Below are 18,569 nucleotides of genomic sequence, written 5' to 3' on the forward strand. Positions count from 1 at the left end.
CATAATCACATAAGGCTGGAACAGATACAGCTGCAGAGGATGGGGAGGAAGGGAGTCAGAGAGGGAGAGAGAGAGAGAGAGAGAGAGAGAGAAAGAGAGGAGGAGAGAACTGAAGATAACAGGCAGAGAGAGAATAAAAAAGGATCAGCCTGTTGAGAGAAAGAGAATAAAAGTGATCATAAAGAGAGAATCAGCTGTAGGAGAGGAGGAGGGAGAGAAAAGAAGAACGAGAGATGAAGGTTTGGGATTGAGAGGATACTAAAAGTGGGGATGAGCCTGGCGACAGAGAGCAGGAGACGGAGAATAATCAAGAGAGAAGCGATTGGGAAGAAGCGGGAAAGTGGTAGCGAAGATGAAAGGGAAAAAAAAGGGAAAAAAAAAACTAAAAGCCCTATTGAAGATGGAGACTCCTAAGACTGGAGAATCAAGGGAGAAGAAAGAGAGAGAGAGAGTGAGGGAGGGAGAGTGGGACAGCTTGAGTAAGTGACAGAGAGAGAGATGGAGCAAGAGGAAAGAGAGAGGGAGTTAGAGGAGTGTAGCGCTCCTTGCTGCGGCTCTAGCCAGAGAGAAAAAGGGTTTTATCCAGATTAAAGAAGCCAGGCAGGCCTCTTAAGACCATCCGCCTAATGAAATATGTCAAAGCCCATAAAGAAACACTGAGGCCATTTAGAGAGGAGGGTGGTGGGGGGGGGACTAGGCAAATACACTGCGTCAGCAAAAATGAAAAACACGCAAAAGCCCTGTCAATACACATTAGCTGAGACGTCAACGGGAGAGGAGATGGCAAGGAAAAAAAAAAGAAGAAGAAGAAGAAAGGAATGCTGCGGCTGAGAAATGGATCACTTTATTTATCATGGGCCATAAGGGTTATGGGTGCTGATCAGAAATGCCAAGAAAATCATAGCATGAGAGGGGGAGAGAAGGGGGGGGGGGTATCGGAGAGAGGAGGAGGTGGGGCGGAGGTGAAGCCATTTGTGGGAATGCTGAGTGTGGGGGATTTGAGGTCAGCGACGGTGCTCAGGCCATTTGTATTCCACCGGCAACAGGCTTAGTTGGCTGCTGCAGGTGGATTTAAGAGATCGGTGTACTTGTGCGTGTGTGTTTGTGTGTGTGTATGAGTGTGTGTGTGTGTGTGTGTGTAACAGAGAAACCTAGGCAGGGAGGAAGCCAGGCCTCCCGACATCAGAGCTAAATTGCTGGTCATGCTCCTTTTCTTATGCAAGCCTTGTTGCCATTTTAAAATACAGCGGGCGTGCGAAATGAGATGCGACATGCTCAACACCGCTGTTCAAATCCTGACTTCTGCGGCGCAGCTAGAGGTGGCCAACTGAGCGTGCACGCTCTCTGTCAGCAACACTCTTGATTTATATTCATACCGGTGATGCCCAGAACAACCACAGGCCGTCTTCCAGCCTTGGCCACTGAGAAGCAATGCTGGAGCAGTTATATCTGACTCGGTGGAAATATCTGCTCCTATCACAGCACAGACTGTTCCTTCATACAACACTGCTGCGAACAGGCCACAATAACTTTGAAAGCAGTGAAAGTGTTAAAGATAGTGGTTGGTTACATTTTTGTCAAACGCTTCTCTTATAGTCAATCATTTCTCAACTTTAAAAACATAATGCAAATCAGGTGAGAACATTGCTGCTGTAAACATGCCACTCCCTTTAGATCTGATCACACACGATAAAGAGGCAGTCAGCTAAAATCATGATATTTTCTCACTATGTTTGGTGCTGAGCTTTCGTTCCTGCAGTGTTTCAGCACCACTGTGGATTCCCCTGTGATGTCTTTTTCTATCAGTTTTTCTGTTTCTGACGTCTGAATTTAGCTCTTTTCAGACACGGAACACAAAAAACGTCACTGGGTTCATCCACTGCAGCTGCAAAGGAGACGTTCTCTCATTCAGATATCCGTTATATAAATATTCCATACAGCTTTAGTCAGACATGACAGGACTTTTACAGAACATGTGGCACCTGGTGCGGCGATGATGATTTGGTGCCGCGTTAGAAGTTTTGCTGAAATGTTTTCCAGGTCTCATGGAGTCATCGCGACTCGCGCTTATTCAGACATGAGACTGACATGTCAAAATGCTGTCACGTTTGCGTAACGAGGTACTTGTTTAAAAGGGAGTCACAAAATGTAAAGTGCATCAATTCTTGAGCGTGAACCGGATCTGCAGCACTTTGAACCACTCCTGTGTAATGTCACTCAGTAAGAGAAAATAGTAAAAGTGACTTTATATTTTACCTTTAACCAGACCTTTCTAAAAAAAAAAAAAAAACTAGGCGGAACTGAGTGTGGAGAAATAACTGAAGCGGATGCCATTGTAATGCAATACGGCTGCTGTCAGCTGGGTGAGGATTGAAAACTGTGAGCCTGCTGACCTGGACGGCTATAAAGCAGCAAGAGCTCAGACACTAAGTGCTTCACAACTCAACTTTGTCAGCCGGGGAGTGGAGGGAGAGCGAGGAGAAAGAAAATGAAGTAAAATCAAATGTTTAAGAAGAAAAAAAAAATGAAAATCTTCACACAGCAGGTTAATTTGTTTTTGTGTGTGGACGGACTGTTACACTCTCCAGGTCAGGAGGGGAGATCGGTGGGCCGAAAACAAAAAAGGAGGGTGTTTGCTCTGCGTGTATGCATGTGTGTTTTGATTATATCACACACTCACCGTTCCTCTGCCCAACTAGTGATCCCACGTTGCTCTCATCAGCCACTGGAACACAAAAGACAAAAACGCACAGTAAAGACCACATGTTATTTTCTTTACATACTAAAACACGGAGCAGAACATACATCATCCAGTGTTTTGTGCGGCTTCGTAAATGGTTACAACTGGTGCTGGCACATGCGGTAAATGACTCCCTGCAGAAGGATCACACAGAGAAGGATGAGGACAAAATGACACAGACTGAAAGAGGAAATGAAAAAGAAGCAGAAATATAAGAAAACCAGAGGAAAGATATTATGACCGTGAGAGAGGACGAGAAAAGATAGAGGTGAGACAATGAGAGAAATAATGAAGGGAGGAAGAAGAAAACAAGAAGAAACCCCCACCAACACCTAATCTAACTAAACAGGATTGCGGTCGGCCAGCGGGAGCCGCCACAGGCGGTGCACCATGGGATACAATAATAGGTTTTCATTACGCTGCTATTTCTCTTAAATAATCCTTTTCATTTTTTATGAGGTCAATTTTCCCAGCGGACAGATGGGAGAGGGAGAGAGAAAATGAGAAGAAGGGAGAATATCAGAGCGACAGAGAAAGAGGGTAGAACGAAAACTGATAAACAGTGGGGAGAGAGAGCAAGAAGTGAGAGATGAAGGGTGATAGGTTGTATTGTGCAAAACAGAGGTTGAAATCAAAAGAGGTTGCTTCATAAAAAATCCTGCAGAGACACATCTGTAATAAGACAGAGAAACAGATATACCTTTCTTGTGCACACGTGCCAGATAAAATAAAAATTAAATACTTTCAAAGTTTGGGAAAGAACTATTCCAGGCCACACGACCCTGCCAGATAATAAAAGCTTCCTTTTCTGTGGAGGAAAGATAAAAGTCTGCATGGCCAGCAGCCAAGTTTGTCTCCTGCTGCCACGGTGGAAGGCTAAAATGTAAAATCCCTCTTTTAACCTCCAGTCAGTTGCCTTATAGTGTTTTATATATCTGTTATATCACTGGATAACTTAACTACAAACCTGCACAAGCACGGCAGTATATCATGTATTCTGAAGTGAAGTACGGAAAGACATGGATGGAGGGAGTGAATTAAAAGAAGTGACAAAGGAAAAGAGAAAAAGTTACTGGAAGAGGGGACAGATAGAAGGTGCAAGAAAGGTGAGAAGAGGAAAAGCAGTAGAGAAGATGAAGACTATAAGAGAGATGGTGTGAAGATGAGAGATTCAGGGTGAAAACAGCATGAGGAACTGAGAGTGAGAGAGAGAGAGAGAGTCCAGCTGTGTGTGCTGAACCTGTTGGATCTGCTTTTCATGGGTTACGCTTCACATCCAGATTTGACCTCGTGGCCTCTTAAAAGGTTGACAGTCTTTGTCCCTCAGAGGCTGTTGAACTGTCAGGCCATGGATCCATACAGTTCATCTATTCCAGCCAATACTGCTGAGTGGATCATCTCACAGTGTGACATGATGCTGCGTCTCTATGGCCGCTCTTTCAAACTGAACCAATTTGACCAAGGAAAGGCCAAACTTTGAAATCAAGCCCTGTTTTTGATGCTATTTATGGTGGGCGTTTTTCCTGAACTAGCCATTCAATGTCTTTAGATGCAGTAATTATCTCTTTATGTAGTCATTTTTATTGGCGGTGATGGAGTCCGCCATTCCCGCGCTAGATTCAGTTCAGCTTCCCAGGCACAAGGAATTCACTGAACATGATGCGAGCATGTAATCCAGCACAATTAACCTCATTGATATGAGCCTGACTGTTCAGTGTTCGCTCTCTTCACGCCCCGTCAGAGCTGCATTCCAATGGTGAAAAACAGAGTGGCTTTTATTGTGAAATAAAGTGACAAAAGTCTGAGATCACTTTCCAATTATCAATTATAATTATTGACCGACTTCTTAAAGCAATGAGGGTTTGTTTGGCTGCACTCTGAACAGACACGCTAGTTCTTCTTGCATTTGTATTGCATTTCTGTGACTCAACAAGTGTCTGCTGTAGTATTAAACTGCATTTAATGTTACCGCGGTAACCACCGGTGTCACCAAATCGACCAGAACGCTACACTGAGTGAGGGAGGTGTTGTGCATCAATTACAGGTCAACATAAAAAAAACAGGTTTGGGGATGATGAATGATACGAAGTTCCAGCGGAGGTCACGCGGCGCTTTATATTTAATGACTTTTTTTGATGTTCAGCCTGAGCCATCGAACACCAAATAACTTAGACTGCAAAGTGAAATGTGCGGGCTACACGTCTCCTAAAAGACTTGATGTTTCAATGCACTCTGAGCAACTTAAAGCCAATCCATACTGAGCATTTTCCAAAGCAGGCCACAGCTTTTTAGACTGATAAAAGCATTAGTTTCCATTATTGCTGACTTAGTGAGAAAAAATTGCTGAATCACTGTCAAACTTGGAGAAATATATATATATATATATATATATATATATATACACAGTATATATTTCATATTTCATGTTTTACCTTTTATAGTTGCAAAAGAATGCAAATGAGAGTAAAATCCTTTTCTTTCTGGTGCTTTCAGGTACTTTCTGGTACAGTGGGAAAAAAAAGGATTCATCACTCCTTGGAAGAAAGCCACACCACTTTGGTGAGACTCAGAAAATTCAGAGTTCGGTGCAGCTATAATGTCAGTGACTCCACGATTCATCTCAGCATGGGCGGGCGGTGTGTGTGAGGATTTCTGTGTGTGAGTGAAAGCTCTCTGAGTCAACAGACTATTTGCTAAGGCATGCAAGGTCAAGAAAAGCAGCTCACCTCTTTCTGTCAAGTGTTTAATAAAAGCTGAACCTGCTCTGCTATACTGGAAAAGCTCAGATACAGTGACCATAAAGACCGACATGAGGGAAAACTCTCCAGGGTAAAAAGAAATGGGGAAAAAAAAAAAGCTCTTTAAATACGAACGGGGTCAGCATCGGAGGTCGTGTATGTGTTCAGAGCTCCTGCCATCTTTACACATGTACACACACTTATTCACATACACACAGTGCTCTGTTGGCCACCTTGTTTCAGCCCTGAGCACTTTGGAGATGGATGGGATGAATATAGAACCAGAGAGATAGCACAAAAAAAAAACAGAAATGGAAATGGAGGATGGCCAGAGATGGAGACACAGGGTGGAGAGGGGAGACAGATAGCGCTGGGTATTGGAGTGGGTCCTCAGTGGGATAGAGCACTAAGAGTGTGTGTTTGTGCGTGCACGGCCGCGTGTGCAGACCACCCTTGTCCATAATGAAAGCCAATCAGCTTGGGTGGCACAGGCGTGTGCTGCAGGAAGAAAGCCAATCCACTGAACCTAATGAACCGGGATTGGAAATCAGAAGAGAGGCAGAGAAGAAAGAGAGAGAGATAAGGGAGAGCAAGAGCAATGAACTCATCGGCTTTCACTCGAGAAAGAAAGTGCAAAAGAGAGAGGAAAAGAGAGAGATAAAAAAAAAGATGGAGGGAATGCTGAAGAGGAGAAATAAACAGTTTGAAGAGGAGAAGAGAAAGGGGAAAAAAAGAGCTCTGATCTTGTCTGGAGAATAGGAATAACAAGAAAATTGAAGACAAGTATCAAAAAAGAGAAAAGTAAGATAAAGAAAGATGAAAAGATCGGGGAGAAAAGAGGAGAGGAGGGGTCAGCTCGGGTTAATACGAGGAAATAAGCCCCTTCGTTCTCGCCTTCCACGTACACAGCAAGCCATGAGATTGGAAACCTAACGCCTTTCATTCGCACACACATAGAAAGCACACACACAGATGTGTACACGCGCGCACACACACACACACGTACACAAACACACCGCGTGTTCATCCAGTCTGCTGGAAAGCCCCTGGGTTTAGGAGTTCAGGAGGTCAAATCCCCTCAGGCCGGGGATAATAGGAGGGAGCTACATATCACAACAAAGAAATGTACTGATAAGAGGCATGTGATCGCTGTTGTGGCTGTGTGTGTGTGTGTGTGTGTTTGTGTGTGTGTGTGTGTGTGTGTGTGTAGTCTAGCTCCATGATTAGACTCATATGTTTGGCTGGTTTGTGATGGCTGAGACAACAATGTTTTGTACGTTTTTGCCCCAGAAAATGCATCCAATCAATCGCAGACTGGTGAGAAGAGAAAACAACAGCTTCTTTCATTGATCAAGGGTATTTTTAGTGTGTGTGTGTGTGTGTGTGTGTGTGTGTGTGTGTGTGTGTGTGTGTGTGTGCGTGCATGTGTGTAAGCTCACCCATGTCCATGCTCTTGGACGCCCTGTTGCGAGGTACGTTGTCCTCGTCGTCGGCCAGTTGGCTGTAGAAAGCTGCAGCCATGTGGGGCGACATCTGAAACTCGCTGCAAAACAACAGTTAACAACAACTTACAATCAGTCAATCGATTCGTCTGTGTTTACACTTGAATCTGTTGCAGCCAACAGTAGAAAACAAAAGTCCTTTAGTGACTTGTCGGTTACATCACCATAACAAGTAAGAGTAAATTTAATTTAAGTTCACAAACACATACAGACAACAGATCATTCAATTTCCTCTTTTCCAGATGGCGTGATTCAGTAGAACAATAGCATGCACTGTCTCCAATAAACTTACACTATATTGCTGCCAGATTCTGACTCTGACCACATGAGATGCTGCACACACGCACACACTCAGACATACTCATTCAGAAGACTGTTGACAGACTCCTGCAAAACCACACACACTTTCAACCAGCTCATTCAGCGGAGGCCAGAGCGGTCAGGGTTTTAGTGACCGGACGAACTGATGATGTGTTTCACAATTTACATGATGCTGCAAAACCGATGATTCATCAGAGCCGAGAAACTTTTATCTGTGTCTACGTTCACACTGAAAATTTAGCATACTAAATATTCTCGTGAGCTTTTGAGTGTGTATGATACTGTCCCACAGTGCATTGCACAAAGAAAAAGAAAGGAGCTGCTCACAACTAGAGCAAAAACCAAAAACGAATTGCTGCTGGTGGTGAGACAGTTTTTTGGTCTGTTTGTGAAAGTTGCAATTTGATTCCCTGTTATTACAAAAAAGTACATCATTTTTTTCTCTACCAACAAGAAAAACGTTTAAGTATATACTGTGCGCACTTAGAACTGAGACATAGAATTTGTTATAGTTTGTTATTTACACTGCAAAAGGAATTTCCAAACTAACAGAACACATACTCTCATCACACTTCACATAAAATAAGATTTACCCCTAAACAAAGAAAGGCCAGAGCAGCTGATGAAAACATCATAAAATCAATTTATGAAAAAATTCATTTTAGAAAAGTTTAAAAAGGATATTGAAGGAGCATGTCTGATTATAGTATCCACATTTTCTTAACACATAAACCTAATGAACCTCATTTAAATATACACTGTCTGCTGTAAAGGCTGCTGCTGAGTGCAGGCTGTGCAGCAGCATACTAACAGAAGTATCATAGCTTTTTATAAGCCTTCAAACTCCAACAGCATTTACTCTGGTTTGCTATCACCATCATTACTTATGCATAATGCAAATAGGGTATTGCAATTAGACCGTATAGTCTAAATAATGCATACGGGTTGTAATATTTAGTGTAATGAGTCTTCTTTATCTCGTAACACAGCGACCCAAATTAAGAGTGCTATTAGAATATAATAACTTTGGCCCTGTGTGTAGTTTAATGGAGTGCTTATGGCGCAGTGTACCATACATTATGTGTGTATGTTATGGGGGGGGGTACCTGTGATGTGGGGGGATTGTTGGCAAGTTTCTATTCATTTCCTCCACAGCGCCGGGGGAGGGTGGCGGGGGGAAGCCTTCTTCCAACTCCTCATCCTCGTTGCCGTAGTGACCGTAGCTGCCATTAGTGGTCGCAGCGGGATACAGAGCTGAGGAGAAACAAAACATTCAGACAAACCCCCCAAAAAAAACAACAAAAAAAACACTTTTGTTTGTCGAGGGGGGGGGGGATCAAAGAAAAGAGAAAAGGTGTTAACTTCTTTGTCAATTTCAACACATTCTCAGTCTCATACATTTTTTTGCTTAATATTGTTTATTATTTATATTGATCAGCTGTGACAAGAAACTGCACACAAATATAAATCCAGACCGCAGACACAATGACAATCAGTGTGTTTCTCATGTGAGGATCAATACTGTCAATAAAGAGCTTAGCAAGGTCAGACATTTAGAAAGCATAAGCTCAACATCAGAGACACACTCATACACAGAACACACACATACACTACGCACATGCACAAACCTAAAACATTAACACACACACAAAAAAATAATCTTTTCCATACAAAAGCTTTATTCTAACTTCCTCCAACATACCTGCAAACTGTAAAACCCGAGAGCGCATCACTTCCTCACTCTAAAGCCTTTGTGTTGAAAACCCCCCCCCCCCCCCCCCAATGCAAAATGACTGTAACTGTACTGCCGCTCCAGTCTGATGGAGAGCTGACAGAGCGTCAGTGAGAGAGGCATCTCCAGCTCCCTGCATCCCAGGGGGTGAGAGGAGGAGGACGAGCGAGAGAGATAAAGAATGAATTTAAAACAGTTTGTTGTTTTTTTTGTTTTTTTTTCCTTTAACACAACAGCACGGCACGAGCGCTGCACAATACCCTGTATGCAAATCTGGCCCACTTAGAAGCCGTTTCATCAGCGTAATGATTCCAAGGTCAGATCTTTTGCACATGAAAAGCAAGCGTCGCGTTCAGAAAAACATAGTTAATGACTTTCCTTTCTCCCGCTATAAATATGCAGTGAAAGGCGATATAAAGACAGAGATTAGAAAAGATGTGACAATTTGGTAATGCAGCGCTATAAGATGCTTAGAGTGGCTGCTACAGTGACCTAAAAATAAATAAAAAATAACAGAACAATGTCAGAAGCCTTGGCTGGGTATCATGCTGTGTAGGGATCGCAAACACACACACACACATACACACATGTATATCAGCACACACACACATACGCTGACAAACATACTGTGTGTACTCACTCAGTCGCAGATAACACGAGTACACAAACACTCCAAGCCTAATGTTGACTATCTGACAGTTCAAATGGACAAATACTGTGCACACTGTCGAGTGTCTCTCTCTCTGTGTGTGTGTGTGTGTGCGTGTGTGTGTGTGTGTGTGTGTGTGTTGGAGGGGCGTACTCACCATTTCTAGAGTTGCCGTGTGTGTAGTTGTTGGCCGTCATTGGAATGTGACTGGCGGCGTTCGCGGAGGACTCTGTGTTCGGGGGTCTGGAGGCTCCTGAGGGTTTCTGGTAGGCATCGTGTCCCCTCGGCTCCTGTCAACAGAGACAGATCAAGAGGGGCCATGAAAGTGGTTATTAAGGGTTCAAAAGCAAGAAAATGTTCCAAACGCAGTCAGATTTGTGACTTATGAAAAATTGATGTTGTTGCCTCATACATCAGAAGATTAAAGTTATTTCTTTAATTACCCAGTAGAGCTGGACTAACGCCTTTTTTATTTAATTTGTTTACCACTTCGCAACCTGGTTCCCCACCAACCAAGTAACCACACCAATGCAGTTAATCCTGGTTGCTTTCACGATCACAGTGACTCATTATAATGTAAAGCTGTAAACACGGAGACGTGTGGGCTGAGAGATGACTCTTTCATTGGACAGCTTTGGTCAAAGTCATCCCGTGAGGCAGGAAAACAGTTGCAGCTGTGGTTAGGAGGTGAAGGAAGAGCCATACTAGTACTATACTAATGACATGAAGTGCAGCGGCCCTGCTCGAGAAATGGTGCCACAATTCGCTATTTACAAAACCTTGCACTGAAAAACAGATAAGTGCTTCCGACTTGGCGCAGGGATTATTTGCGGAAACTGGCGTTTGAGTGACTGATCGGACAGTGTGAAGGACACCGCATGAAGTCGACCTCTAGGGACATCGTCCAAGAACAAGACCATTATTCACAAAAACCAGCCCAGCATGTTTGGCGTGGACCGAGCCAGGACCACCACAGCAACTGCGCAGTGCCAAGAGTGAAAGATGGGGGTGGGAGTGCTCTGATATGAGGCTGCATGAGTGCAAAAGATGACATTTATAGATGGCACTATGAATGCAGGTTTGTTTACTCAAATACTGAGTGAAAAGACGATTCCAAGTCCCGAGAAGCTTGGCAGCAGAGGAATTTTGCAGCGGATGATCCGAGACACACTGGAAAAAGAAAAAAAGTCACACAAAGAGATTTTAAAGGAGAAAAAAGTGAAAAGTAGGACCTGGCCAAGTGTGTTCCCTGACTTGAATCCAATAGAAGCTTTGGAGGATTTTAAAGCGGGCGGTAGAACAACAAAACCCCTCCGGCAAAGAGCAGAGAAAGAGAATCATCTGTGTAAAACAACAGAACATCGCTCTACAGGTTTGTCTCTGACTGGTATCATCCTCACTGAGGAGGATCAGACCCGTCGTCAAAATGGAACAGAATCTCGCCTCGCTTTTTGTTTAATTAGTACAACATTTATTTCATTGCATAAAATTTTAGGGCAGTTCTCTGTTTACTGTACATGCCTTATGTGATCAGTGTCTAGATAGTTCACTATCAGCTGCTTATCACAAACAAACTGGACCCGAGTTTCAGCAGCTTTCACACCAGCCAACATCAACCAAACCAAATGGACAAGAAGTGATAACACCCTCTGAGAAAAGCTTTATGAAGGGTTCCCTTCTGATCAAATGACGCTGTCACAATACTGTTTAATCTGCAGTACAATAGACGTTAGCAAAGATTTTCACCGTTCACTGTGTCCTGGATCTATTCTGCAGTAATATCACAGGTCGATTAACTTCTGATGAAAGCAAAAAGTCAAACCGACATTTCTTTGGGGCAATTGCAGTTTCGTCCAACATACATCTACTGTGCGAAAAAGGGAGGATTTTACATGAATTTTGTAATAGTAAATCCTGCACATCCTGCAACCAATCAATTATGATTCACCTCAGATAAGCGATACAGGAGCAGAGCTTTGAGGAAATATGAACAGATTTAGAACAAACCTCTGAGGATTTTGACTTGACGAGCAGTGTGGGTGATGAACAAAATATCACAAATTAGTCGGGTTGATCATAATTGAGAAGGAAATGTGTCATCTGTTCTGACTTTTTAAGATCAAATCTAAATCTTTAATCAGGAAGGAGGAAAATATATACTGTGGAATATAAATATAAATTACAAGAATGGTCCAGTGGTTTAAATGTTACAACCAAACCACAGAGTCTGAAATAAAGGAAAAATAATATATATATATATATATATATATATATATATATATATTCTTATGATTCACCTTTTGGTAATCCTTCAGAAAAATTCAACACTGTGTAACTGGAGAAAAAAGCTCTCCTCATGTGCACAATTGAAAACACAGTAATTAAGATAATCCTGGGCGCACTGACAGACATGTTATCGAACAGCCATCCAGCACTACAAAGGACCCCCACCCCACAGATGGAGATAGGGACTGGCAGTGCTGGTGGGAATCTGTGCTAGTGGAGGATGAAAGAAGCCTTTTCTGGTCAAAGAGACAGGAGCTACAGCTGTCACACACACACACACACACACACACACACAACAAGCAAACACAGACACACACCTACACCACACGCTTATTTAAGTGTGACAAAGACAAATCCTGAGGCACAGTGTACGATAATGAAAGGTGTACCCATAGCTTCCTCAGTTCAAAGCATTGGGTGGGGTGTGTTCACGATGTCATGGAGTCCCTGGGGAATCATTAGTAGCTACCATACATCTTAATATGTCACATCACAGCTGTCAATCACTTTGAGCACATATATATGTGTGTTGTGTGTATTTGCAGTTATGACAGCTCTTCTGGATATGCCAGTGACACGTAAATCACATCATAGCCTCCATCAATCCATCCATCCATCCCTCCGTCCATCTATCAATCCATCCATCCATCCATCCATCCCTCCATCCATCCATCCCTCCATCTATCCATGCATCCATCCATCCCTCGGCCTCCGCAAACTGACAGTTTCGCCTGAGGCTTTTGAAGCAGCCTGGCAGACAGGCAGTCAGATATCTTAATCCCACAACAATAAGTAAACAGGGGGGGGGGGATCCATCTATCCAGCCAGCGCCAACCTACAGCTGCATACAATAGGCTTCAGAGAGGCTTAGCCCTGCCTCACCCTAATGTGTCACCCACCCCACCCACATATCACTCGGCTCGGGATGGAGAGCGAATGGAAGAAAACAGAAAATAAACACAGGAAAAAAAACAAAAAACCCAGCGTTGTTTTTAACAGCGTTTGTCATTTTTTCATTTTAACATCTAATAATATTCTTATCTTGATCTTTTTAGGTTTTGCTGCGCATTAGTCTCTCTTACTTTTCACTTTTCTACTCAGTTTAATCAATGGTCAGTTCCCTGTTAAGCGCTTTAAACTGAACTAACCTTAATGAACGCTGCTGTACAAATAAGGTTCGATGTAATAATTGATATTCAAGCTGTCTCCGCTTAATGCTCCGATTATGTTTCATTAGGGACGTTATTGTGGCAGTCAAAAGAGGATAAAAGGAGGGATAAAGAGAGAAAGAGACAAGCTGTTATCTTCTCATTTTTGCAGCAAAATCTATGAAAAGGTTTAATCGTTTGCCAAAAATAACATGCGACTGTCCATCACACGTGTGGAGGGAACTAAACACTTCTAATCATTCTTTTAAGAACCGATTGATCTGTGGCAGGTCGTTCATTGTCTCACGTGCTAGAAATGATTTTAAGCCGAGGAAGGTTCAAATGCACCAAATACCAATCACGCAATATATGACAAGCGTGAGAGCAACAAATTATGCAATTTTTCATTCAACTTTTGTAATAAAATACACTGAAACAGCTGTGTTAGCCGCTATGTGAGGCTGTACTTTGAGCTATATGCTAAATGTCAGAATGCTAACATGTTCATAACGACAATACTGATGTTCAGTGCCCACAGTATGCTCACCACCATCTTACTTTATGTCAATAATGTCAATAAATTGTCAGAATCCTATGAGAATACAACAACCAGTGACATGTGACCAAACGTCTAGACTAACTGGTCACACTGTGATTAATTAGTACAAACCTCAGACCGTAATTTATTGATGTATTTAAAAGAAGAAAATATGGATGAAATGAGGTCATTTCATCGTGATTAGGATTTCAGGTTATACAATCCAGGCCTAATGGAAAGGCAGCTCCAGACAGAGACAAGGGAAAAGCGCGACGCCGACGGGCTCAGGGAGCTTCACTCTAGGGAGCGCTTGTTTTATCACACTGCCCCACGGTGTCACCAGACTGGCTGTTTAGCGATGAGAGGAGGGCTATGCAGATATAAACTGAACTTTGCACTGGGTTTGATAGCATTTACCCGCAGGCTTGGATGCCTGAAACATACACAACAGTGACGGGAGTGAACAATGGGCAGGTCAATGGCAGCCGACACGCTCACCCTCCTATTTTTACTCCCTCTCTCATGCACACACACACATCATTACTAAGCTTGAACTGCTGTGAAACATCTTTTTAAGCCTTTGAAATAATCAGTCATGGTTCAACGTGGAGTTGAATACACTGACTTAACTAAGAAACAGCTATTTTTCGCCAACTGTCATGCTTGATATCTCCATCAGTCCGTCCATCCAGGAATTTGTGCTGCTTTGTGCGAGGTGAACGCGAATTCTTGTGCGACTTTGTGAGTGATTCAAATGTTGCTCGCACATTTACCACCAGGGATTAAAGAAGCAGCCGCTGCGCAGCAAGGATTTTTTTTTTTTTTTTGGGACACAAGACGTTCACGGGAGCTGTTTTTTATTTTTAACAGCACTTCAGCACAAAAGAGGAGGAGATAAAAATAAGTAAAGGTTAACACGTTACATTCAGTCTGATTTTTAACACATTTATCACATCTGAAAGGCAAGTGTTTCACAGCTACATGGAGCACTCATGAATACTGATTCTACTCCCCGAGTCAGTTTTCATTAGCTATTCCTGAAATATGTTCATTACTCCCTATATAGCCATACGCGTGTGACTTGTGGTGTAACTTTTAAATTACAGTTTTATGCGCAAAGCATGAATCATGACGGGATGTCGTGCAACTTGATGTTTTTCTAGTGGGAATTTTATTTTCAGTTGTTTAAGTTTTATAAAAACATGTCCTGGTTTGTGCTCAGGGTGAGAAACAAGGAATAAGGAAAAGGAAGAAGAGAAAAGAGACGCTGAGGCCAAAACAGAGGGAACAGGGACTCAAATGTCATTTAATAAACAGGCAGTGAAGCAAAGGAAAAGGCAGCTGCTGAAAACCCAACAGAGAAACAGACATAGACAGGCATGCAGGAAACTCCAGATTGGCTTTATTTAACAGAGGAGAACCAGGCAGGTGAGACAGGAAAGCAAGAGTACATTCCCTCCAAAAAATACGGAAATTAAAAAGGAGAAATTAATACAAAGCTTTACACAAATAGACAAAAACAGGAAAGAGCAGATTCAGCCTTTACAGTGTGTAGACAACCCAGTGGTTTGAAGAGAAACTGTGAAAAAATAATCAGAGTCACAGCTAATTTTAGTGAGTTAAAACCAAAGTGACAGAAAAGAGATTGTACACAGTGAAGAATTTAGTATTGCGGAGTTTATGGGTAATATTTTAGAAAGACAGCTAAAAGTTAATGATGTGACAGTTAGTGGTGTCGCCAAAGGGAAAGCTTTCAGCCAGATTAATATGCTTCCTCGCCGTCAATCACTAAAAACTGACTGAAAAAAAAAAATTGAAAAAGTGACATTTTCGTCATAATTTCTTTCAAACTGAAATATAACAGGAACCAGACATGATGTTAAGGAACTTCAGAATCATAAAGCTGATCTTTCTGTGCTAATTTTATTTCAGGATTTTGGACTTTAGTCTTTGTGGTTCATCCTAATGTTTTAGTTTTATAATTACGAATGTGCACTTGCATGCGCAACCCTGTGTCAGAGCCCGCCGGACAGCCGGAGGTGGTGTTGTCTAGTGGACGCCCGGTTGTGTGCGTAGTTATGCGAGTGTGTGTCTACGTATGCATCTGCAGCTCTGTGTGTGTTTCTGTTCGTCTGACTGCGGGTGGGTATCCTGCTGTGTGTGGGTGGGTCTCCGTACATCTGCCCCGCCATGGCCCTAATGTTTTCAGTGTAGCTGTTACCCTGGGAGCCGTCTTGGCTGTGGACGGCGTCCAGTGTGCGGCTGCGTGTGTGCCTGGACTTGCAGCCGTGTGTGTTGCCCTGAGCGTCAATGAACGCGCGACCGCACGTGTTATCGACCGCGGTGTGACTCTGTGTGTCCGCAGGCATTCGGCTGCGTGTGTGTCCCTGTGGGTATCCGTATTCATATCTATCCCTGTTTAAGTTGCTCAGTGTCTGGCTGTGAGAGACAAACCCAAACTCGTACCTCGTACTCGGTCTGTACACATCATTTTGCGCACATCCCCCTTCCTCATCACTGTATTCTCTGTCCCTTTGTGTGAAGCCAAATGTGTAACCGCTACGCCTCTCCCTTTGGTTAAACCCGTAGGTGTATCTGGTGTGCGTCTCCCCCGGCCGCTGTGCGTGACGCTGCCTGTGGCTGTGAGGCAGCGGCTCGGACGCTCGCCTCCTCAGTGCGGGGAGGAGGGAGGAGGAGCGGTGAGGCGGAGGCGGCTGCAGCTGGTGGCAGGCGTCACGCACTCGTACCTGATTGCTGGAGCTTGCTTGCGGGTTGGATTGATGGGAGTTGGAGACATTTGTAGCTGTGCTTGCTGCAGGGTTGGCACTGGCCATCTGTGGAGAAAAGTAGAATTTGGAGAAAAAAAAAATCTAAATAAATAAACTCCCTTGGATATGAACTAGTAGATAGAGCGGTGGAAGCTTCTTCAGTTGTTTTCTGAGCCGTGAAACTGTTTTCATCCTTTGCTACAGTCATTGTTGCGTCAATTAACAGCCACGTGCCTTATCAAAGAGCTGCTGAATAAGAAACTGAGCCGTTACCTGCTTCTTCTTGATAAAGTGTCAACTTAATCTTAAAACTGTTAAATCACCAGCTTAACACCCAAACAAATCATACAGCATGACAGTCACTGTCACAAAGGGAGCCTTTTCTCTGATGTTTTCATTATTTTTATCCAACTGTGTTTATATTGTGAGAAGAAGGAGCTGCATTAGCAAACTCCCATACAATAACTGGACTGAAGGCCCTCTTAATACTGGGAACAGCATTAACTGTTTAACTGGGTTTGAAAAGAAATGATTTGCTTCGACCTGATTCCAGATTGCTGATCCACATTTAGTCCAGGTGCTCACAGTATATAGTTTTAATCATAACAGGGGAGAGAAGTGATCCTATTGCGAATGATACATGCTGTTGATTTGGCTGTCAGCTACTTATTAATAATCTTTGCACATTTCTGCATGTGGGATTTCATAATGCATAACAACTCCTAAATGTTTCATGTAACCAAATTCATCTAACCAAATGTAAAATTTTTAACATGTTGCCCCACATCCACCAAAGCTTTCAAAAGCAAAGCACTGCAGTAAATAACGGGGATGCAGCCTGTGGTTAAAAGGAAGTCTAACAACATTTAAAGGTTTTTGCATCTGTCGACTTGAGATTTACTTTTTTTTTTTTTTTCTTATAAAAAAATAAAAGAGAGCAACTGATACAATTTCTCAAATCTCCAAGGACTTTCTTAATATAAGTGGAGTGAGCCTCCTGTTTTTGACATGCATATAGGACGGGTATTAGAAGGCAAACAAGATTTTAATATTAAGGAATACTTAGAATTTACATGTACATACATAGAAGATCATTCTGCCAATTCATTTCTGAACTGTAAATAGATTCAGTCAGGGTTCCTGCCATCATCATCTTCCCCGTCTTTTCCAAGACTTCCAAGAATTAAGCACTTCCATGACCTAAAAATGTCACTCCCTTCTGTTTATGTTGTTTTTCAAACAGCAAGTGTTTGATTTTCCAACCAGATGGGTTGAAATCAAATGTGAAACATGCACAAGCTTTCCCTGACTGGAATACACCGCTCAATATTCCAGAAACGTTTACAGCAGGTTAAAAACAACATACCTGCTGTGTCTGTCTGGGCGCTCGGAGCACCACGAGCTGGATGGTGCCCCTGGCGTTCCCCTCTGACGACATGGAGCGCCTCAGCGTCTCCATGGCAGCGTGGTTGGAGCGTCCGAGCAGCGACTCTCCGTTTACTGCGATCATCTGGTCGTTTATGCTCAACCGACCGTCCTGTTGGGGAAAGATGAACACGAGGGGGATTATTAGTGACTGAAGAAGGGAACAAACCACCCGATACAGTGTTTATGACTTTATCAAACTGATGAAGATTTTCAAAGTAAAGGTGATGTTTTATCTTTCCAAACTAGTATCAGAGAAAATGCAGCACTGACAGCTGTTAGAGGCACTTTGAAGACATTATTGTTTTACAAAAGCCTTACAAGTAATAACTAAAATGCTGGTGTGGAAAAAAAGAGGAGTACAGAGTGCCAAATAAGACACTGACTGGTCACCACTTAAAGAAAGTTTTAGGACAAGAGAATAGAGAAGAGAAATTGTGAGAGGTGTGAAATGTGAGAGAGAGAAAGAGAGAATGATAAAGAGAGAGAGAGAAAGTAGAGTAGAAAATGGAAGAATGGGGAAGGCAAGAAAATTGTAGAGTTAGCAATCTACTGAGAGCGGGAGAGCCATGATAAATACATAGAGCAGCTAATGGAATAGCCTCCGTGGGCACTAAATCACTTCTAAGTGTTTTAAATAGCAGCCTCTTGTAGAGAGGCAACATACAATAGTGCCCTGGAGGGAGAGAGAGTGGACGAGCGAGCAATAGAGAGAGGGGGGC

The 18,569-nt window shown here is 42.9% G+C and overlaps 1 protein-coding gene across 1 annotated transcript in view; it reads right to left on the minus strand.

The window, feature by feature from the left end:
* Positions 1–18,569, minus strand: part of pard3ba (par-3 family cell polarity regulator beta a) — a 143,371-nt gene that overhangs the window by 64,894 nt on the left and 59,908 nt on the right. The window contains exons 13-18 of the mRNA XM_023393326.2: positions 17,789–17,959; positions 16,402–16,488; positions 9,840–9,972; positions 8,408–8,555; positions 6,918–7,021; positions 2,681–2,725 (exon numbers count right to left, since the gene is read on the minus strand). Of these exons, the coding sequence (XP_023249094.1) occupies positions 2,681–2,725; positions 6,918–7,021; positions 8,408–8,555; positions 9,840–9,972; positions 16,402–16,488; positions 17,789–17,959 (688 nt within the window). The remainder of the gene's footprint in view (positions 1–2,680; positions 2,726–6,917; positions 7,022–8,407; positions 8,556–9,839; positions 9,973–16,401; positions 16,489–17,788; positions 17,960–18,569) is intronic.

Source organism: Seriola lalandi, unplaced genomic scaffold, assembly GCF_002814215.2.
Source record: "Seriola lalandi dorsalis isolate HSWRI2012SDOR001 ecotype SW California unplaced genomic scaffold, Sedor1 jcf7180002054933, whole genome shotgun sequence".
Taxonomy (NCBI): Eukaryota; Metazoa; Chordata; class Actinopteri; order Carangiformes; family Carangidae; genus Seriola; species Seriola lalandi.